This window comes from Megalopta genalis, chromosome 1 (assembly GCF_051020955.1).
Source record: "Megalopta genalis isolate 19385.01 chromosome 1, iyMegGena1_principal, whole genome shotgun sequence".
NCBI lineage: Eukaryota > Metazoa > Arthropoda > Insecta > Hymenoptera > Halictidae > Megalopta > Megalopta genalis.
In genome coordinates, this window is record NC_135013.1 from 11,471,394 (window position 1) to 11,494,899 (window position 23,506).

The 23,506-nt window shown below is 40.7% G+C and overlaps 2 protein-coding genes across 2 annotated transcripts in view; both read left to right on the top strand.

The window, feature by feature from the left end:
- Positions 1–125: 125 nt before the first annotated feature.
- Positions 126–7,085, top strand: LOC117228847 (L-lactate dehydrogenase). Its single transcript, XM_033484859.2, has 8 exons — positions 126–669; positions 2,085–2,211; positions 2,429–2,546; positions 2,979–3,152; positions 3,236–3,409; positions 3,519–3,636; positions 4,932–5,055; positions 6,812–7,085. The coding sequence occupies exons 1-8, from the start codon at positions 437–439 to the stop codon at positions 6,977–6,979; spliced, it is 1,236 nt and encodes a 411-aa protein (XP_033340750.1). The 5' UTR covers positions 126–436; the 3' UTR covers positions 6,980–7,085.
- A 3,122-nt stretch (positions 7,086–10,207) lies between these two features.
- Positions 10,208–23,506, top strand: part of Best2 (bestrophin family protein) — a 118,252-nt gene continuing 104,953 nt past the window's right edge. Inside the window, exon 1 of the mRNA XM_033484865.2 lies at positions 10,208–10,581. Within this exon, the coding sequence (XP_033340756.1) occupies positions 10,511–10,581 (71 nt within the window). The 5' untranslated portion in view covers positions 10,208–10,510. The remainder of the gene's footprint in view (positions 10,582–23,506) is intronic.

Genomic DNA, 23,506 nt, shown 5'->3' on the forward strand with positions numbered 1-23,506 from the left:
CTATCGTAACTGTAATATTTGTGTGGGCAACCAGGCGATGTGCTTCTCCGAATATTATAACACCGCAAAATTATTTCGAAATAATTCCAAAACTTTATCGCTCTAAATTAATATAGTTCAAAAATAATTTTTCTATTTTATTATAGCAGATTGAAGTGATTCTAGTACTCTGAGCTTAAAAATCGCAAGTAAAGATTCAAGTTATTTCCGCGTTTCTGTAAAATACTTCGAATTGTTGAACAAAAATGGAAAATAAACTTTCGATATCCATTCGGTCGGGACCGACAACTGTAACCATGGATTGTTTGACAATTGGCGAACCGTGCGCGATGGCGGCACATTAATTGGGTTATGATCGGCATCGTGTTCCCATCTGTCAAGCCGTCACTGAATCTGCGTGCAATGTGATTTGTAAAATCGTCGTGTGACAAGAGCAATGATTTTATTCTCGCGGGTGTTCTCGACTACGTTCCTGCCAAAATGCGTTATCACTTGTACGGTCCATCAAATTTCAAGACGGAACTTTTGCAAGAAGCATCCCCGACGATCCTTACCACCCACGATACTGTCCGAGGTGTTTGGCGGCGTCAAGACAAAGAAAATCGTGTCCGCCGACTTCGGCAAGGACGCTAGCGCTGGATCCGATCTAGAGAGAGCGGTCAGTTTCGAGTAAGCGTCCCTTTCCCTTACTCAAGGTCGTTTGGTTATGATAAAAAATTATGCAGGATTCAGGAAAAGTTATGCAGGATTCAGGGCCAAATGCAAGAAATCCAAAATGATGCTTTTCATATTTTTACCGTTTTAAATCGCAGCTACTCGAGTTCGTGTTATTCATCCATAAAAAATCTGCAGTCTCGCAATTATCCGCTCTCAAGGGATCGCTTTGATGATAATAAAAGTAGAATCTAATAGAGTTGCTTGTTAATTTATAATGGTGAAAACCTTAACGAACCAGATGTTCAGTAAGACACTGTAAAATGACACCAGATTTCATGGGACATTTTCTATTAATGCTTAGTTTGCGGATTTCGCGCGCTTATGACCAAAATATAAATGTGTGCAATTTAAAACGGTATTGTTAAAACAAACTCAAAAGATTAACCCTTAGCGCTCTGCGCGTTACTCGAGCACTGCCTACTGAAAAGATTACACGTCCTTGTGAATGCATTTGATATATTTTATTTATTTTATAAATATACATTTTCCTATTGTAAATAAAATAAATTTTAAATTTTGTAATTCACCATGCAATCACCACCAATCTCCCATATGCATTCTGGGTTTACTTGGACAAGAGTCACAGTATTCGCTTTGCCCCAAATAGAGTTACTAAATATTTCTTTCAAGTTTAGAACATTTTCTGCGTAATTGTTGGTTTCCTTTATAATTTCATTTACCAATTCGTCCGTGAAAAATAATTTAAAATATCGTATCGGCTGTTCTATGTTTGTAGGAACTTGTGGTCCAATGACCTATCGCAATACGCTAAAAGGTATTCTATCTGGAATATGTAATTCTTCCGTAACATCACGCCATTCATCTAAATCTTATAACGAATCTTCGCTTTCACTTTCAATAATTCTCATTCTTCGTCTCTTTGGTAGTATAATTTCGCTACTACTACTCGAAGTGTCAGAATCACAACCAACATTGTCTTCCACAATGTCTTTCAACTCTTCAAAATCAAATACGTCTTCGGTATCACTCGGCTCTAAATTCTCATCGTAATATTTATTTTTCTCCATGTTGCTAACCATAAAAAGGTCAAAAAATGGTTTAATCGTAATGGTACAGACTTAGCACGTTTTAACTACAGATAACAATTGCTAACGCCGACGATAACGTATGCTAGAAACATTTGGCTCCGCAGCGGAGCCTTCGGAGTTACGGAACAAATGACAAATGTCTCCGTAGCGGAGCCTTCGAAGCGCTAAGGGCTAAAAAAAAGTATCGACACACTATTTTCATTTAATCGTTATATCGTTTAGCTCCGGTTTCTCGCAGACAATTTATATCTAGCGTAAAGATCGACGGCCTTATCGCGGATAACGAAGCCTATACGTCGCGCGAATTTGTTTATCTAGAACGCTATGCTTGAAGGAGGAACTTCTGTGCAAAGTGACAGACCCGGTGAGGGACTGTTGCCACAAGGTGACGATCGTAGGTGCCGGAATGGTCGGCGTGGCGATTGCGAACTCGATTCTATTCCAGGTACGTCTTCGAGCAACAATTTCTGTCGAACTCGAGTGAAAGCCAGCGTGTAGGCACTAATCGATGCGAAAATAGACGGCAAGAATCGTTGCGCGATATAAATATCCCGAGGAACATGCTAAAAATTCGATAAAACGGCCGCCAGTTGCGCGGCGCATTCTTGAGAACGGAGACGAGCGCCTTCGCAAATATTCGATAATTTTTCTGTGTCCCGCAGAGGATCACTTCGCACATCGCGATCGTGGATGCTTTCCCGAAGAAGCTGGAAGGGGAGGGAATGGATTTTTGCCATGGCTCGGTTTACCTGGACGATCCGCGGGTCGATTACGATACAGGTAACGCGGGTCAAGAATTCTCGGAATCTTAGATCTTCGCTTAGAAAAATTTCTGTGCTTATTTAGGATTTTCATTCGCGAACATTTTTTCAAGTTTTTGAAATGCTGAGGACTGCGTTATAGGAAATGATGAAATAAATTTCGTAATCCAAGAATACGGCTCATTTTTACAGTTGATGCCAATCGGTAACTATAAAAACAAGCCGCAAGGCTCGCGTAATCGTAACTCCTCTTTCCAAATTGTCTATTTTTGTGCGCAATCTGACCGCGAATTAGGGAGAAATTACTGTAATTACTTTTAAGGCTCGATAGATTTAGCGTTCGAACGATTACAAGCGAAAAGTATATCTTACAAACTTCCTGAATTGCAACGAAGTTAGGCCAATCCGTGCATTTTGATGGAAAAGGCTGACGATAAGGATCTCGTTTCAGACTTCTGCATCACGAGCAACTCGAAAGTGATCGTCATAGCCGCGGGGGTGCGTCAAACGAAGGGCGAGACCCGGCTGGACTTGGTGCAGCGTAACTCGGAGATCCTGAAGAACATCGTTCCAACGTTGGTCAGCTACAGTCCCGATGCCGTGATCCTTCTGGTCGCGAATCCAGGTTCGATCGACTTCGTGATAGAGGGGAGCATTCCGTCGAGCAATCGTCGGCGCAGCTCGTAGAAAAGAGACGTTTATTTTCAGTTGACATTATGTCGTGGGTAACGTGGAAAGTGAGCGGGTTACCGGTCAATCGAGTTATCGGAAGTGGAACTCATCTCGATTCAGCGAGGTTTCGCTACCTGATCGCCGATCGGATCGGAATCGCGCCGAGCTCGGTGCACGCGTACATCATCGGCGAGCATGGCGACAGTCAGGGTTAGTCGAGCCGAGCCGATCCGATTTTCTGTTTCTCTTTTGTCCCGGGCTCCCACCGGAGGAGAAAGCCAAACCGTTACGTGTCTGAAACGTTATAAACATTTCCTAGTTCCACTCTGGTCCGGAGTGAACGTCGCGGGAGTCCAGTTTCGCGATATCCTGCCGAATATCGGCCTCGAGACCGACGACGAGAGGTGGTTCGAGGTCCACAAAGAAGTCGTCAAGCTGTGAGATACTTGGCCACCAGTTTTCTTCGCATGATCTTTCTTTAGACGGTTCTCCGGTTCATTCTGATCGGCCGGTAGACCGCGGATTTGAAGCGTTTACGACAAAAATTAGCGGATCAAATGCAAAAAGAAATACAGTATTGTCTCCCTAATTGACGCTCAGATTGTGCACAATAGTGGATAATTTGGGAAGAGGAGATACGATTATTCCAGTCTTGCAGCTCGTTTTTATAATTGTTGACAATTGGTAACTATAAAAACGAGTTGCAAGGCTCGAATAATCGTATCTTCTCTTCCCAAATTGTCAATTTTTGTGTACAATCTGGGCGTCAATTAGGGAGACATTACTGTATTAGGTCGGCGCGCATGAAAATGTCGGCTTTATCAACGAATTTCAGATTCAATCGGTAAAAACTGAATATCTTCTTCTGAAAGATATTTATTTAATCAAAAGAAAATATAAATTAATGAATAATTTAATAATTTAATTATTTATTAAAATATAAATCATTTGCCTCGATGCTCTTTTCCCAACGAGTTTTCAATGTATAAGTGCCATTTTTGAAGCTTTATTCTTTCGAACGAATAAACCCTGCTCACAAAAAAATTACACGCATATCCGCAAAATTCATACTTAAAAACAAACGTACAAAACTCAAAATAAACGACAAATATACAGAATTTTGGAAAAATACTTTTTGGCAAAATACTTTTTTACGCAATAAGACTAAAAGAAGTTATGCCATAAATAACAAGATAACAGGAAGACAAATATTTACACGAAATAAAAATCCGACATTTCATATACACCGACCTAGTATTATAAATTTCTATAAAAGTGAACAATTTTATCCCGCATTAAAATCCGCGATCTACTCGTCGATTTCAAGAATATCGCTCAATTCTATTGGTCGACAAAATTATAGTTTTCTCTTTCCAATGCCATAGAATTTTGTATAAATAATTGAAGATATGCAAACGTTTAGTCTTTGAAAGAAAAAAAGTTAAATGTAGAAGCATTTTTTTGTTCGTTCCGTCTCAATTCTAAAGATCAACTCAATTATAACAATTTGTGTTTTTTAAAAATAATATTAGAAGCATTTAGAAGCGTTTAAACAATAGTTTAAACAATTCCATATAGTGTGACCAAACCAAGTTGACTAGATTACGTTGACTTTATGAGATTTTTGGAAGCAATGGCCGAGTCCAAACAGACTCGGGCACCGTCGAGCTTGCGGTAGCTAGAAACAAACAAATCATTCACCGAGACTGATCTAATTGTTTCGATTATGCAGAGGCCCGACAGTGCGGTGCTTGAAGGGATACTCGAACACAGCAGTCGGCCTGTCGGTCGCAGACATCGTCAAGGCTATTCTGACCAACTCGCAGAGGGTTTTAACTGTTTCGACCTTGATTCAGGTATGAAATCGCTAATACTCCTTTATACATCAGTGATGCGATTATTCCGGGAAGCCACGGTAGAAGAATTTCTCCGCAGGATAATACTTTACGCTAGAAATTCGTTCGTAATAAAAACAGCGGAGAGAATCTTCATGCAAATCAGTCGTCGCCGCGCTTTGAAAACAGCTTTTGCCATAAACTTCCTGACACTTCGATAATAACGTTCTTCAGCCAACTGCATCGCGCTGACTTATCTGTCAAGGTTGCGATTCCTCGAAAAAAAAGAAAAAAAAATAGAAGAATAGACAAATTGCTGTCGTAAATGTAAATTCTCGCTTTACGATCTATTAACATCGCCGCTGAAGTAGGAGCGATTATAGAAATTACTATTATCATTCTTTTATTACCACCTTCATCGTCTTCATCGAAGTTACGGAGAAGTTGCCGCATCAACAGACCCGATAAGACGTACGCCAGAAAGCAATTCCACCATTGTTTAATAAACGCGATCGTAATCCTTTATAGCTTCGAACTTTTAGCATCGGTATAAAAAGTTTGCATAACTCGAGACCAGAAAATGTCAACTTATAAATATAAGTTAATCAAGAATTCGCGGCTTTAAAAAAGTATTAGATTTACACCGACGTGTGAAGTAAGAATTAGAATTCCATGAAGCATCAATTTTCTTTATTACGATGGAGAAACAATGGGACGAGTTGCTTTCACCGCGTTATAGCAATCAGTGAAATTAGATTAACCCTTAGCGCTCCACGCGTTTCTCGAGTACTACCTATCACCTTTGAGCGGAAAAGATTACACGTCCTTGCGAAAGCGTTTGATTTTATTCATTTTATCTTGCTAAGTATAAAAATGGGCAGAAATGTTTTAATCGTAATGGTATCTACTTAACATTGTGCGAGGTCGGCGCATCGACATCGTGAACTGTGACCGAAATGTCTAAGCAGCGAATGCATCCTCATCGAAACGGGTAAATTTACTATTAATGATATTCTTCACAATTCTTAAATAAATACATCCTCCGTGTTCTTTGACGCGATTTATTATAAAATTAGCATCGCGAATCGTCCGTTGAATTCTGTTCGGATACGGAATTATTGAAACAAAAATATCTTTTGCGCGAGTTTGTCGGAATTTTTTTATTGTTAATCTTCACTGGAATCGGTTCGATTAATAATTAAATTAAATCAAAAATTAGTAAATATTCTTCGGACGTTCTAAAACAAAATTGAACAGCGTTTTTCTGAAAAATATCACTACCAGCAACTCCGGCACATTTATAGAGCAAAGCGCCTGAGATAAAGGAAGTCTTATTTCGAGCGGAAAAGATTACGCGTCCTTGCGAAAGCGTTTGATTTTATTCATTTTATGTTGCTAAGTATAAAAATGGGCAAAAAATGTTTTAATCGTAATGATGCACACACTAAGCACGTTTTCACTACAAATAACAATTGCCAACGTCGACAAAAACATAGCATCTTCGGTGTAATCATGCTTAAAACATTGGGCTTCGCAGCAGAGCCTTCGGATTTACGGAACAAATGACGGATGTCTCCATAGCGGAGCCAACGGAGCGCTAAGGGTTAAAAAAGCACGATAAATCCGTGAACGACGACAAAGTGTACCGGTAGCTACGAAGAGTTGAAAGATCGAACGACAATGAACAGTGTTGGAAACGATGTTACGCGGTTGCTAAGATTCGAAAGTGGACTATGCCGCTCGAACGGGGATGAGCAGAGACGAATTTCGTTTGCAGGGTCATCACGAGGTTTGCCAAGAGATGTTCTTATCGTTGCCGTGCACCATTGGCGAGAACGGCGTCACGAATATCGTCCGCATGCGGATCACGGAGGGCGAGAGGAAGTTGTTCCAGGCGTCCGCGACCACCGTGTACGACGTGCAGAAGGACATTAAGATCGGTTAAGACGTCGCGTTAGCGGTCGTTGCCGAAAACTGTACCCGTTCGTTCCGTTGCGAGTTCCGTGTTGTCCTTGTAAAAGTTGTCTTTAAATATATCGTGACGAGAGGGATGCTCGGTCGGCTCACTTTTTCCCGCGGTTGTCCGGCACCTTCGCTCGGCCCTCGCGATTCCCAGCATCGTCGGGGAAACATTGTCGCAATTTCCACGCGTTAACGATCCCGAGTCGTTTCGAAGACCTGCTTCGTTGCACGAGGCGAACACGTGTGATGACGAAGCCTGCGCGACTGGTACACCTTCTACTTTTTTTCTTTTTCACCTGCCGTGAATCATCCGGGCGCCGCGTCGCGCTGGTTTCGACGAGCCGATGACGTCAATGACCCATCTTCGCGGTCTTCCGAGCACCAGAATTTCCCGTTGCGCCCTACCTATGGAGGTGGACGACGGACTTTGTGCCAGCATGTGCCAGTCATCTCTAATCATGATCTAAAGGGAATTCACGAAATATGTATTCGTGCGCTGCGATTTTTGAACAATGGTCGTCGTTCGAGCTGCTGTCATACAGAGAGAAGAAATCGTAGAACAATGAATGTAGGCTTATTTTAAAGCTTGAAGCTTCTACTTTAACAGATCACAGTTCGTATTCTTCGGGGATTGTTTTCTGCACGATGTAGCGAGCGCAGAATAGATGACATTTCTTGGTCAAAAATGGTACCGATTGAAACGACTCTAGAAATTTTGACGAATTTTTCTCGTGGCTGAATTTGCAGTCCATTTGAAGATCGAAACTTCTTCTTTCCAACGAGCCATCGAGAATTGATGTACGAAATCGTATCGATTGAAACGACTCTAGAAATGTTGACGAATTTTTCTCGCGGCTGAATTTGCATTCCATTTGAAGATCGAAACTTCCTTTTTCCAACGAGCCATCGAGAATTGATGTACGATTTTTTTTGTCTATTTTATCGAGTTCTGAACGCGAAGTGTATCGCCCTCTCTACGATGGTATAAGGTACGCCACGAGTATCGAACTTGCTCCGGATTTCGCTTCCATAAAATGTCTCCCAAAAATCGTACCCGAAGTTTTAAGGAGTCGTTGCGAAGTAGAAGCTTCGATCTTCAAGTCTTTTATAAAGTCAATGTCTCCCTAACTAACGCTCAGATTGTGCCCAAAAATGGATAATTTGGGAAGAGGAGATACGATTATTCCAGCTTTGCAGCTCGTTTTTATAGTTGTTGATAATTCGCAACTATACAAACGAACCGCAAGGCTCGAATAATCGTATCTCTTCTTCCCAAATTGTTCATTTTTGTGGACAATGTGAGCGTCAATTAGGGAGACTTTACTGTAATAATTTCAAAAATTGCATTGATCCAAGATTCATGTACTGCAAATGCTTAAACCGATGGTAATAAATACTTCAGTTAAGAGGGTCCTTGAAGCTGTTTTGAGATTGTTCAGGGTGAAAGCTTATGTTGACCTCGATCACTAGTTTCTCACAGCGGTTTTCCCGGAAGATGTCAAATTTCGAGTTTAAATTCCACGTTCCCAGAATTCTTTCCGATCATCCAATTATACCATTCCAATAGTATGCCTTCGAAGAATGGCACCACGGTTACGTCAGACCGTGTGTTTCGGAGAAATGTTTTTATCGCATTTCATCGAGTAACGGGGCGAGATTTGAAACGTTCCGGGAGAATTAGAAAATGTCTAGGAGCGGCGGGTGCGTTTCCCTCGACTGTCGCGCTGAAAAATGGCGAAAGGTGACCGGTGGATGGTACCAGAAGGTCGGAATTCCGCCGCAGGCTAGGCCACGGCAAGGTGAGAGCACAGTGCCGGTACTGGTCGCAAGATGTCGCATTGAAATCGTCCGGAAAGGCGATAGCCGCGGTGTTACGGCATTCGAACGGCAACAGTGCCGTAAGAAACGGCACTGTTTGTTCCGAGAACGGTCCTCTGGACGCGTTCAGCTTCTTGTAACCTCGATTGGCCATTACAAAATTCCCTGATCGTCTCAAGGTTCTCCTATTTAACGAGAATCGATAAAATTCCAACAAATAAACGCCGAGGTGCCTTATAAAAAAAAGCTATCAAAGATCAGCTCTCTTGCGCGACACCGTCTAAAATCGGAGAGGAGTTATTGGTTCTTGGAGATGTCCATAAAAATGTCACGTGAACCCTTTGTCATGCTGAGAGCACTTTATTGGAAGATTCCAGGAAGATTGGCACGTTTCTGCGTACCACAGTATGTATTTGAGTAGCAAACAGTCTGCAAGGTTCGCCATTATTGACACAATGGCGACCGAAAATAGCTGGGCAGCTCGGCGACCATGCTTAGACATTGATTATGCGAAATTGTTGCTAAAATTTGCGAGTGAAGTTGTTTTATAAATGGTATGCAACCAGTTCAGGGCGAAATTGGGAAAATGCTAAATGAGCGAGCTTGTCGTCGCGACAAGTGGAAGAGGTTTGGAATAAACAAATTATTTTTTCTTCTTAAAGTAGAAGATATTGTCTAGAACGTAGCGTCGGATTTTTAAAAAAGTTCAATCGTACGTAGAAACGACAGCTGATGGAACCGAAAAGATCGCAACGACATAGCTCCGGCATTGTTTATTATTTTGTTTTCAAACAAAATTGAGAATTAAGCTGAAAGTTATGTTAACATCATCCCTAAAAATCAAAATTTTACGCCGGTTTTAAAGCTAAATAAAAATTATCCGCGCATCTGGTGCAATAAACGTGTGCCACTTAAAAAAAATATCTTCCATCCTAAACTCGGCGAGTTGCAAAATCGTATAAATGCCATAAAATCAGCGGTGTACGTATCGATGATCCTTAAGCAAAATTCCCAAGAGCGCGGTACATTTTGAAACGGCGAAGCTAGTCTCATTTTACTAGAAATAAATTTGACGATGTGAAAATTGTTGTAAATAATGATACAGCAATCTCGAATGTCATCTCGGTAATTTCTGTTGAAAAACTCTCTCGTAAACACCGATCTCCCAAAAAACCGTCAGTAACCCCAGGCCGACAATCTCGACGTCGAATTAAGAGAAATCATCGAGGCAGAAAAGTACAAGCGCGCGTCACGGACGTATTCCCGATCAAAGGGTCCGACAGGTGGTCGAAGGAGTGGGGCGCCAGGACAGCTACGCTCATACCTGAGCCGTCCAGGTGGAGGGGGCAGCCGGGCCCGTTCCCTGATGGTCCTATCGTCTGTCAGTGGAGCTCAGTCAGTAGACAGTCGGTCGGTCCGGTCAGCTGGTCTCGTCTGCACGGTGTACGCAGAGCTGGTAAGCGGATCCAGGATCCAGCTGATAGAGCCCGGCAATCGAAAAGCCTCGATCGGCCAAGGATCGGTAAAGAGAAACGAAACGGCGGCCCGCGCGCCGCATGTGCGCGAGTGCTTCGACAGATTCTCCACCGGAAACACCAACCTGTCGCGGTGCGAGACCTGGCAGAACGATAGCCCCGAAGGTGGACTCCGCAGATAGGAGGACCAAGGCGCAGCAGGACACCTGGTCAGCCGGGAAATGACTATATCGTACGCGAGCGAAGTGCCAAACGGCTCCAGCTTCGGCTGCTTCTGGAGGATTCTGGTCAAGTGAGTACGATCGTTTTAACACGCAGCCGCGAAAGTTGGTTTCCGCTCTCGGTGCCGCTCCGCGCCGACTCGTGACTCTCTTTGACAGGTTCGCACCGTGTTCTCCGACCGGGCTAGATCGCTCGGACACCTCGGACTTTTTTAATCGGAGCCGGAAGAATCGGTCCGCTCTTTCAGCCGGTACTCGTTCGAACCAAAAGTCGATAGAAACGCTTTCGCGTTGCATTTTACGTAGCCGTAAACACTCGACACCGGAGAGCGCCGCTCGGACTGGTTTTATACCCCTTGATTTTGAACCGGAGCCGGGTGAATCGATTCGTTCCGTTTTCTTGGGAATTTTAATCGGCGCTTATGCCGACCGGGAATTAATTGAAACTTTTCGGATCGCATCTTTGCACAGCTGTAGACACCGCAGTGTCCCTTGGACCAGTTTTGTTCCATTCGTTGGAAGAACCGACTTGTTTCGGTTTCCTGGGAATTTCAGTCGGCGCTGCAACCGAAAGTTAACAGATGCGGTAGGAGCCCTTTCGTACGCCGCCGGCGTTTGTATTTTAACTGCGATCTCCACTGCAACTGCAACCACCGGCGGATCCACCCTCGTAGATCTCGCAAGATAGTAGATCTACCAAGACAAGACGCTAATGTCGGCGACAGATGAAATTCACTTTATATCATAGGTATGGATGTTGAAGTATAGAGTGACGAGATTTAGGTTCAGTTTAGTCCAGGATTTTAAATTTTCAATATGCCGATGATTTTATAGCAGCTAGTTTGAATTATTATAGTAATGTCTCCCTTACTGTCACTCAGATTGTCCACTAAAATGGATAATTTGGGAAGAGGAGATACGATTATTCGAGCCTTGCGGCTCGTTTTTATAATTATCGACAATTTATAACTGTAAAAATAAACCGCAAGGCTCGAATAATCGTATCTCTCATATTGTCTATTTTTATGGTCAATCTAGGCGTCAATTAGAGAGACATTACTGTATTTAGATTAGGACCAGTAGGGAAAAGAATGTCGATTCCAAATAAGTAGGGCTGAACAAGAAGAATTTTTAAAGATACGGATTTTAAACAGACAATGAGGTATAGACTTGGCAGGAAGGTTCAAGTTTTGGGCTTTCGTTGAGGTTGCAACACTGCGAGCCGAGCGTTAGCAACAAGTGCACGAAATTCTGCTGTCAATTTTCTTAGCATCCGACTGTCTGACTTTGTTTCTCTCATCTCCAAGTTATCGTTCTCTTCGTTTGTATCGGAAGGTTGTCCTCGTCTTCAATTTCATTCTTGTTCTCGTCCTCGGCCTCATCCTCGTTCTCTTCATCATCCCTATTCTCGCCTCGACTGGGCACCCAACTGCTCTCACTTTCGCGGATTAACTGCTCACCAACTTTCGCTGTACACCAACAGTGTGTACAAGCGGCTACAGCGAGCCGCCAAAATTTTGCATGCATTAACAACTCCGATCGACGATTACTCGGACGACGAAACCTTTTTACAACTATAACAACCGACTACATTCTTCGAGATACTACAGAATGTCTCCCTAATTGACGCCGAAATTGTGAGAGGAGATACGATTATTCGAGCCTTGCAGCTCGTTTTTATAATTATTGACAATCAATCAATATGACAATGATAACAATAAAAAAACGTGCCACAAGGCTCGAACAATCGTATCTCCTCTTCCAAAATTGTCCATTTTTGTGGACAATCTGAGCGTCAATTAGAGAGACATTACTGTACTTATAGACGGCATTAGCCTTTCCAACACACTGCCGCAGAAATTTATATAATTTAATCGCAGAGATTTAACCCTTTGCACTCGAAGACATTTTAACCGTAAATCTAAAATCATTTTTATATTGAAAGTGTGACCGTTGTATGAATCGCGAGACTCAACTTCGTACGCGTAAAATGCGCTTTGTCTTGTAAAATGAAAGTACTATAGACTCATAGTACTTTCATTTTACAAGACAAAGCGCATTTTACGCGTACGAAATTGAGTCTCGCGATTCATACAACGGTCACACTTTCAATAATGTTTAAAATTTGAACTTTGATGATATTAAAATTATCTTGGAACGTGATATAATCATTTTAGCGGTGCCTCAGAGTCACCACTCGAGTGCAAAGGGTTACGTAATTAGGAGACCAGTTAAATCGCACTGTTCATCGGTTGAAATATGTATTCCCGTCGCGTACTTGTTTAGAATCGATCGTAAATTTATTGCTGACTAGAAACATTATTGAATACGGTTTTTCTTGATACCTTCTTTCTTTCTTTCTTTACAAAAAAAAGTGGCTTCTTCATTAGTTAAAAGCGGTTCCCTCGTTAAACTACAAGTTTACTCGTTTATCACGGCCATGCACATTTGCAGAGTGACTCACGACCAGATTCCTGGAATTAGAACACTTTTGCACTCGCCACGCGACACGTTCTTCACTGATCTTGAATATATTGATCCTCCGTCAAATTTATCGCTTGCGATCCAAGTTGTTTGTTCTCAAAGCAGCAATTTACGGAGCACTTTTCATCGCATCGATATTTTACTTATTAACGAGCCACTCTCATTTGTCAAAACACCACGAAATAAAAGTTAAAGTAAGTTGAGAAAATAATGCTTTCTAAAAACTTTTTTCAATTTCGTATTCGAATTATTCATTTCTGTCATAAATGCCCAAAGTTCATAATCTATTTTTATAGGCGCGGCTCTGACGACGTATCCTAAAATGCTTAAAATAGTATATTCTCAGAGTAATCACTATTATCGTTAACACTTTTGCGCGACCAAATTGACGAATATTTTTGTTAATTCCTGGAGCGAAGCGCGGTATTAAGAAAATTCATTTTAGATCTAAGAAAATAAGAAGTTAAAGAGCGCGAATCAGCTGATGATAACATTTAACCAGTTAGGTCAGAAAAGTTGCGAGAATCAAGCAGTGACGAGTATACTCGTCGAACACAATGTAAGTGTCGCTGTTAAAATATTGGATCAGAAAGACGGTTTTATATGATAAAATTAACAATTTTATTACTAATATTTACTTATTATTATTCTGAACATCTTGAAATTTGAGAATATGTTTTTGTTTTCCTTAAAATTACAATTTAAATAGCCAATGGTCACTGCTTCTTACGCACGACGAGTATACTCGTCGTGTCACAAAATATTGCCATTTCTCCATGACGAGTATACTCGTCGAACACAGCTAACTGGTTAAAGAGTTTCAGAACGTGGAGTCGACCGATGAACGGCTCAAATGAGACTAGAGGATCGGGATTAAAAGTCGAACAGCTCGTTTTTAACACGACGGTAGCAATATCGGAGGAAGCCGCGATTCGCGGCGCAACGTAGATTCACGAAAAACGGTACCGTTATCATCGAGGGTTCATTTCACAAGCACCCGGTGCACGATCGAAAACTCCAGTTCCGCAACGAGACTTGCAAAATTCCCGAAGCTCGTGATTTGGATTTCGAGCAGAGGCAAACCGAAAACCCAGAGCACAGCCGAACTTTCGACACGCGTCCGACCCAGCCGCGAGTTCCATGATACTGGAGCACGCTTCTAGACGGTTTGCATAGTCCGCGAGCCATGTAACACGACGATATTGCGATATTGCGACCGGTGGATCGAGTTGTGCAACGTTTCAACTTTCGACTGAATGTGTTCTCGATTTAGAGACCGGCTGAGCTCGCGCGCGCACAGCCGCAGCCACGGCAGAAGTCCTTGGACAAGGATTCTGCGAACGTGTGCAGGGAAAATTCATAAGTCCCCTGCTCGTATCGCTAATCGACCACTTGATCGTTCATTTTCTTGTCGTTCCGGGCTTTTCCTGATCCCCGGAGTGTTTCGGCATTCCAACAGCTAATGTAAAATCTAGTCTTATTACGAAAAGTAAGTCGATTCTTCGGTTTTAAATAGCCTGGAAATAGATTGACAATTTTTCTGTGTTTGCGATGGTCCGAAGTTTGTAAAACAGCGTTTCTTAGTTGAGAAGATTTTAATTGTGGTTGTTAGTTAAGAAGGTTTTTTTAATGGATTATAATTAGGATTTTATGGATTATAATTAAAAGATTATCGAATCTTCGTACAAAATTAAAATTTTCCAGGACGATTATACGGAACGGAAATTAAATAAAAATAGATATTGTTTTTTCCAATAATTTGAACAACTTACAAATAATGAATATTATTCGATTATTTTTATGTCTTTCGATTTCATATTTCTGCTAATTCACTTTTGCTTGTTCTATAAAGTAGATTCTTCGATTTAAAAACGTTTACTTTGCTAAAAAAGATTTTCGACGCTCGATTTTGTAGGTTTTCAACATAGCGAAGTCGTTAATTCTTTATCTTATTATATAATAAGCAATATTCTCGTTAGTAAATCTGATTTTGTTAGTAGTCATTCTTTCCTTCGAGTGACAGTCCTTTGGCGAGATTTACGAATTCGGGAATCGATGTTGAAAAAAATCGACTTCTAAGCCTAAAGACCCTGAACGCACGCGTCTTTAAGATTCAACACCAAAGTGTGTCACTACAATTATTTTCAACAGCACGTAAATTACGGGCTAAAATATGTCGAAACTTTCCAGCAGAGTGTAGATTTTCGCAATATTCTCCCATTATAACACGTTAAGCGTCGAAAAACAGCCCCTAAAATTTCCATAACGTCAAAACAATTTAATCAATGAAACCGAAACTAGAAAGTTAAAATTGATCATGGTGGATGACATTAGAACGCTTTCGTATCCGAGACATCCCAATTAAATTGTGATTGTTCGAATATATTACAATGAAAATGAATTCTCAAAATTGGTCAAAAATTAGTGTCACCCGTATATGGTCGACGCGGCGCTCAACGTGTTGACTATCTAGTTTCCGACAATTTATTTACATTTTCACATTAAGATCTGATTAATGTATGCTCTAAAAAGCATACATAAAAAATATGTTGAAAGAAAGTTATTAAATCAAATTATAAATGATCGCAAAAGTACATCGAGTTATATTATTTCTCGAAAAGGTGCGGCATTCGAGCGTCGAAAGGCTTCATAAAAATGAACGGTTGAAGAGAACGCTTTAATTTTTCCGGACGGTCGTTTAGGCTTGTTTGACGAAGCGAACGGTTACGTGAATCACAGTAGCGGAGCACGTAAAACCCGCTAGCACAGAAATGGTGCTCGGTCAACGCTTGCTCGGACGTTTTAAGGAAATAAGGTCGTCGATACATCGATTTCAGCTGGAACGGCGCGACGTGACGCGCGATTTTCGTTCCAGTTCTCACTGTTACGTCGTCGACGGCACAACGATCGAACAACAGAATCCGTTCGAATCGATTCGTCGCGCGTATACGCACTGCGAACAGGGAGGAATTTTAGCACCGTGTACAGTAATGTCTCCGTAACTGACGCTCGGATTGTGCATAAAAATGGACAATTTGGGAAGAGGAGATACGATTATTCGAGCCTTGCAGCTCGTTTTTATAATTGTTGACAGTTCGTAACTATAAAAACGAACCGAAAGGCTCGAATAATCGTATCTCCTTTTCCCAAATTGTCCATCTTTGTGGCCAAACTGAGCGTCAATTAGAGAGACATTACTTTATAAAATTATCTTTATAAATATAATATTATTATATAATATTATCTTATAATATTTATTGGAAATGGGTAGATAAATAAAAGTAAAACGCAGTGAATTAAACTTATCCCTTTCAGTTTATTAATTTGATGTACGAGGAAGGACCGTCTTTACTCTCCTGATTGCTTCAGGAGACTGAAGACTATTCACAAAGACGAAACCAAAAACGTCACCTAAAGACAAAGAGCACTCTGTTCTATATACATATGAAATCATTGTTTATCTAATGGTACTCTGGCGAGACTCTCGGCGTCGATTCGTTTTTGTAACTTATATGCTAGAAGGAAAAACTTCTGAGTATTCAAAAGAGAGAAAATAATCCAATAATATTATTTATATAATATTATCTTATAATATTATTTATATAATATTATCTTATAATATTATTTATATAATATTATCTTATAATATTATCTTTATAAATATAATATTATTATATAATATTATCTTATAATATTATTTTTATAAAATTTGTTAACTTTTTATTTTTACGTGTTATCAAAAATGGAGGATATTTTTCAGTTGCTTTTTCTTCCGAATATTTCTCCAAATTCAGTTTCTGAAAAATCAACCGCGACAATAGGAAGTTGCGCAAAGATGCAACTTTTCAAGCTATTTTCCGTTCGCGTCGATTCTTCGTTACTCTATTCTAAACACGCGTGTACCAACATGTAACACAAGACAAACAAAATGGACGTGACCAAACGTTCACAATTTTCTGTTCGCGTCGGTTGTAACCAAAACCCCTTTTACGTCGATTCGATTTGTCTTTCGTTACGATCATTTGTTTCCAGTCGTTAATCGTTAACCAGGTTACTTTTTCTTCGACTTTGACCGAAGATAGTAATTCAATACTCTCCGATACTTTTAATTGTTTATTATTTCAATCGATTGTTCGAGCCTTGCAGCTTTGTTTTTATAGTTACCGATTGTCAACAATTATACAGGGTGTCCCAAAAATGTCTCGCACAATCCGAAAGTGGCGGTTTCCTCAGGTCATTTGAAGCAACTTTTTCCTTTACAAAAATTTTCTCCGAGGCACCGTTAACGAGTTATTAACGGAAAACAGTGACCAATGAGAGGAGAGATCGCTGCCGCGAGCTGGCCGAGCCAACGGCGCCAGCGGTCGAGCGGTCGAATCCCAGCTCAGCTGACGCGAGCCGGCCAAGCCAACGGCTCCAGCGGTCGAGCGGTCGAATCCCAGCTCAGCTGGCGCGAGGCGACCGAGTCAATGAGCGGAACTGGACTTCGTGCGCTGGTTGGTTGGGCCGCCTCGCGTCAGCCGTACTCGATTCTTATTGGTCACTGTTTTTCGTTAATAACTCGTTAACGGTGCTTCGGAGAATATTTTTGTAAAGGAAGAAGCTGCTTCAAATGATCCGAGGATCCCGCCATTCCCGGATTACGAGACATTTTTGGGACACCCTGTAGAAACGAGCTGTAAGGCTCGAACAATCGTATCTCCGCTTCCCAAATTGTCCATTTTTGTGGACAATCTGAGCGTCAATTAGAGAGACATTACTGTAGATACATGCTCGCTAAGAGTATTATAATGCAAACTTCGGAAGCGTCTCGAGTATAACGACCGACTCTTCTTGCTCCGCAGTTTACATCAACTTTCTAAGGCTGCTCGAAATCTTCTAAAACTGATTTGCTGCTCGCGTCCGATCTCATCTCCCGAGATGAATGTCTTCGTGAACTTTCTACGCTGCTTTGAATTTTATGTGGGATAATAACTAAATACACGATCATAAAAACAGATTGTTCTTCTAGCGGACTTTCTAAGCTGTCCGGATCCGCGTTCGGTTTGTTCGTTGATCGGGCAAAAAAAGCCGACGGAATGCGAAAACGGATCGGTGAACTTGCGAATTTCTTCAATTAGAAGTATATTCGTGCGTTGCTCTTGCCAAACGTTTCGTGTTCCTGTAGAAATTGTCGATGGTATGAATTGTGAACGTGCGAAATGAAATCGAAGATACCGAACTTGTTCTCCCACGGTTACAATAGTTTTTATTACCGCAGAGAATATCGCGAGCGTGTACAATGACTACGAAATGGAAAAGATTCAACTTATTCTTGAGCGATATAGTCGTCATAATTCACAGTGCATAAAATTAATGTTGCGAGTGTGTGAAATGACGATGAAATTGAAAGTATTAAACTTACACTTTAACGGTGAAATTGTAAATATTAAACTTATTTTTTAGCAGCGAAATTGGAAATATTAAATTTATTTTTTAGCAGTGAAATTAGAGATATGAACTTTATTTTTTAATAGTAAAATAAACAAAAAAATATATTACACTTATCCTTCAATAGTAAAATTGAAAACGTTGAACTTATTTCTTGACATTGAGATGAAGAATATTAAACTTATTCTTCAGCAGTGAAATATCAAGCTTATTCTTTAACACTATAATCGGGGATATTAAACTTATTTTTTAATAGTAAAATCTAAAACAAATATTACACTTATCCTTTATCAGTAAAATAGGAAATATTAAACTTATTTTTCAACAGCGAGGCGAAGAATATTAAACTTATTCTTCAGCAGTATAGTCTTTATAAATTCACAGTACACATAATTAACGTTATACAACAAAATCCGAATAAATAGACTTTCCGTTGACGTTTCAAAAGATCGATAAAAATAAAAATGAGCCAACTTACCGCAATGATTCATTCTATCGATTAAGCTTAAAAAATATCGAGATGTTAAGTCTTGTTCTCCAGTTACCATGCTACTCGAGCTTCGAGGAAGCACATTTTTACATCGGTGCTAGAACAAGGTAGCGGCACGCCGTTGGAAAACCCCGTCAATTTACCGCCAGGCTTTCCTCGTGGGTGTAGCGACATCGACGCCCGCGCAGACCAGATGCCGCTAAACGGATCGTTACACAATTAAGTATAGTCATGTAAATGAGCCGCGGCGCGTCGCGGATCATTCGTGCAGCTAAGGACAGGTTTGGCAGTGCCGGGAACGAGAAGATCGGGCAGGAACGTTCTGGGAACGGGATAGAATCACTTGATTAAATAACCGACAGTCGAACGGTAATGTCGCGGCCGCGGCCGTGCGAAACGCAAATAAAAAGGCACGATCGAATTAACGACGATGCGAGTAAATAATACACCTGTTCGCTCCATCTCTTTCTCTTCACGTTTCTCCGTGATGGATGATATCTGTGTCTCGCGAGAGCAAATTGTTTACGCTGATCTCGAGACTGTAGATTTTATGCGCTCGCGACGATCAATTGCAATTCGTAATTAGCTGAGACATGAAATTTCCTAAGTGGCTCTTTCTGGAAAAACATGCAGAAAATTGTATTACTTATTGGTTTGTTCGAAAAGTGATTTTGTTTTCTGAAGGGAAAATAAAAGACGGTCGTTTAATATTTATTTGTCATCTATACATTTTAGTGAATTATGTGTGTACATCGTTTCGTCACCTCTCTGGTAATTGTGAAATCGCATGCTCGTCGAAGCATGGCAAAATAGCTCTTTAAAAAAGACAGCTCTTTATTGGCAAAATACCGAATCGAGTGTTTTTTGAAAAACGAGATTATTTTCCAAACAAATTAAATGTTACATTGACTTTCTCATACTGTTCTAATGCACAGAGGAATGTCGATTATCCGGTTCTCCAATGTCAAAATGATTTATTACGTAAATGCTTTTCACATGTGGCCAGTTGAATCTAGGGCAACCTGTATTCAAAACGATTTGCTGTACAAATTAATAAAGATGAAATCTGACACTGTAATTTGGTAACTGTTCTATTATCCGAACGTTCAGGTCGTTCCGGATTATTTCGGATAATCGAGGTTCTACCGTAGTCCGTATACAGTAATGTCTCTCTAATTGACGCCCAGATTGTCCACAAAAATAGACAATTTGGGAAGAGGAGATACGATTATTCGAACCTTGCGGTTTGTTTTTATAGTTATAAATTGTCAACAATTATAAAAATGAGCCGGATAATCGTATCTCCTCTTCCCAAATTGTCCATTTTTATGGACAATCTGAACGTCAGTAAGGGAGACATTACTGTATTTTGCACATCGAGTCTACAGTTCGAGACGCTTTCGCGTTGCTCAATATTGAAAAATATGGTGAAACGGTTTGATGGTTTTCCGGAGACTGTCGTGTCAACCGGAAGTCCTTCGAGGCGTGGATAAATTACGATTACTCATGCTCGTGGATATGAGCAATCGTCACGAAATCGACTATAATTTTCTTCGAATGATACGAACAACTCGCGCGCCAATCGAGTGCTCTTCTTCGAGGCTCCGGAAAAATTCGCGTGACTCTTCTATACCTCTTCCAGTACTTTGCAAAAGTATCATATGATTAGTTCTGCCTAATATTCATAATTAGTATCCGTAAGTAAAATATCCAATAAAACTTCATGGAGCTATTATAGAAGTAAAATAAAGGAACTATTAAAGGATTACTACTAAATGAAGGAACTATTTTAGGAGCTGTTAAATAAATAGTTCAAAGAGGATTTAACACAATCATTAAGCCCTTATGCTATGATTACAGTCACAGCTACGCCTATAACAATTTCCTTAATGACAGTAATTTTCCCCAGAAATGCGTGGAGCCAGAATCGAAACGCGCAGATCTGAGAGTACTAAGTCGTGCTAAGACACGATTCTTCGAGCCTCGCGGCTCGTTTTTATAGAAACTCGGGCAAAAAGAGGCAGCATTTTGTCCCGCTATATTTTCTTCAAAATTCTTTCTTTTTCCAATGAAATTGTTTAAACCGACGAAATTCAATTCCATATCATATACGTATGTTTATAATGGTATCTTGCAAGTTTGAATAAAAATAAAATTTTGGTTCTAATGTCAAGTGAATAAATATTACGTTAATTTTAAAGCGGACTATCTTTGTGCCTCGTATTATCTTACGTAATGTTTCGTTAATGAAAAAGCAATCTTATTAGCCAAGATTTAAAAAAAAAAACAGGATACATCAACGTAGCCTTCGCGAACAAAGCGATAGCAAGCTAGAGTCAATGCCGCGAGAAGCGAGAAAAGGTGTTAAAAGTCGCGGGGAACGCGGTGGAAAATACCGAAGGAGGCGAATCTGTGGGCGCCGCTCGTGAAAACGCATAATCGCGCGCCGGCTCGTTGAACACGATTCGCGACGTCCTTGCCGAGGCTCGTTTGTTGACATTTCCACGACCTTTAGCGGCCGGCGTCGGCGGATCCACCTAGGTCCGCGGCCGATCCCGGTTTCTCCTCGATCCTCGGGCATCTGAAAAACGGCCTTAACTACTTTCACGTAAGAAGCCACGGCTTTCCTCGTGGTCTGGGACGAGCTGGATGCTTGCCGTCCATTTATAAATAACCCGCGAAACCGTCCAGAAATAGAAAATCCGTCGGAGTGATAGCACGCGACAGAGCGACGTCGCCGCGTTCCACGCGAATTACACGCTTCGTGCCGAGGAAAAATTGCAGCGCGCCTGCAATTTGCGATGCGAGCCGCCGCAGTTTACCGCGGGACAACTCGCGATTCGCTGCAATTTATGAAAGCACCGTCTGCTTGCCCGCCGATGCACCGGTATAGTCATCAACACCGATTCCTCCAAGCTGTATTCTAACATCTGCCCTATAAGCTAGACATCTGGGCCCTCTTGCGCTCGAGATCTCTCGAAAATTCGGTTCGATATATTCTTTTAGTTAATTAATGCCCTGTTCGAAGATTTCGTGAACTATGGGCTTTAGCAGTTTAAGTATTTTGGTGAAGCTTTCAGCCTTTTGCATATTCGAAACCTTCGAGCAGTTAATTTTTCCTGTTCATTTTTATTATACATGAATAAAATCCGCATTCTAATAATAATAATAATAATAATAATAATAATAATAATAATAATAATAATAATAATAATAATAATCAACGTAAAATACAATAGATCGTTTGATGCAGATAGTCTGATGCACCCTCACCAATATAATCCTTTAAATGCGAGGCCATGCTTATCGTATTGAAAATTACCAAGAAAGATGCGGCTGCGATTTTATCGCAAAGCTACAGCGCTTTAAAGTAAATTTTACAGTAGCGAGGGTGCATCAAACTTAAAATCCAGAAACATTATCTTAAAGTAGAGGTTTCAAGCTTTACTTCTGAAAAAAGTCTATCATCCTGCGATGATTTTTGGCGGAGTTATCTTCGGTCAAAGTTAGCCAATTTTTATTCACAACATTTTAATGCTATAATTTTATTGGGCAGTGTGTTTCAATTCATTAAGATAAAGAACAATATCGTGCTTAACAGTATTTGAAAACAGTATTAACAATTCTAAAGGAAACAAGACGAAGATTTTTACAAGATACAGTAATGTCTCTCTAATTGACACTGAGATTCTGCACAAAAATGTACAGTTAGGGAAGAGACTATACTGTACACTTAGGGTAACTATAAAAACGAGGTGCACGGCTCGAATAATCGCATTTCCTCTTCTCAAATTGTCTATTCTTTCGTGCATTATGTGCGTCAATTAGGGAGACATTACTGTATCCTGTATATTATCTCGTGTTCTTCATATTCGTGCTTCACACAGTCTCGATCTTCTATCGAAGATACTTCTAATTTCTTGCCTCGTTATCGTCTCGGTTTTTCGAGGCAAGACAACATTTGAATCCTATTGAAAATTCTAAAGGAAACAAGACGAAGGTTTTTACAAGATATCGTGTATATTATCTCGTGTTCTTCATATTCATGCTTCACAGAGTCTCGATCTCCTATCGAAGATACTTCTAATTTCTTGCCTCGTTATCGTCTCGGTTTTTCGAGGCAAGACAACATTTGAATCCTATTGAAAGTTCTAAAGGAAACAAGACGAAGGTTTTTACAAAATATCGTGTATATTATCTCGCGTTCTTCATATTCGTGCTTCACAGAGTCTCGATCTCCTATCGAAGATACTTCTAATTTCTTGCCTCGTTATCGTCTCGGTTTTTCGAGGCAAGACAACATTTGAATCCTATTGAAAATTCTAAAGGAAACAAGACGAAGGTTTTTACAAAATATCGTGTATATTATCTCGCGTTCTTCATATTCGTGCTTCACACAGTCTCCATCTCCTATCGAAGATACTTCTAATTTCTTGCCTCGTTATCGTCTCGGTTTTTCGAGGCAAGACAATGCAACGTCGTCATCGTTCTTGTGGAAGGCCTAACGACTTCCTCCCCAGTCGGTGCACGGGCACAGAAGCTCGCAGAAGCGACGCAACTCTGGATCGTCGCGCAGGCCCCGAACGGGGCCG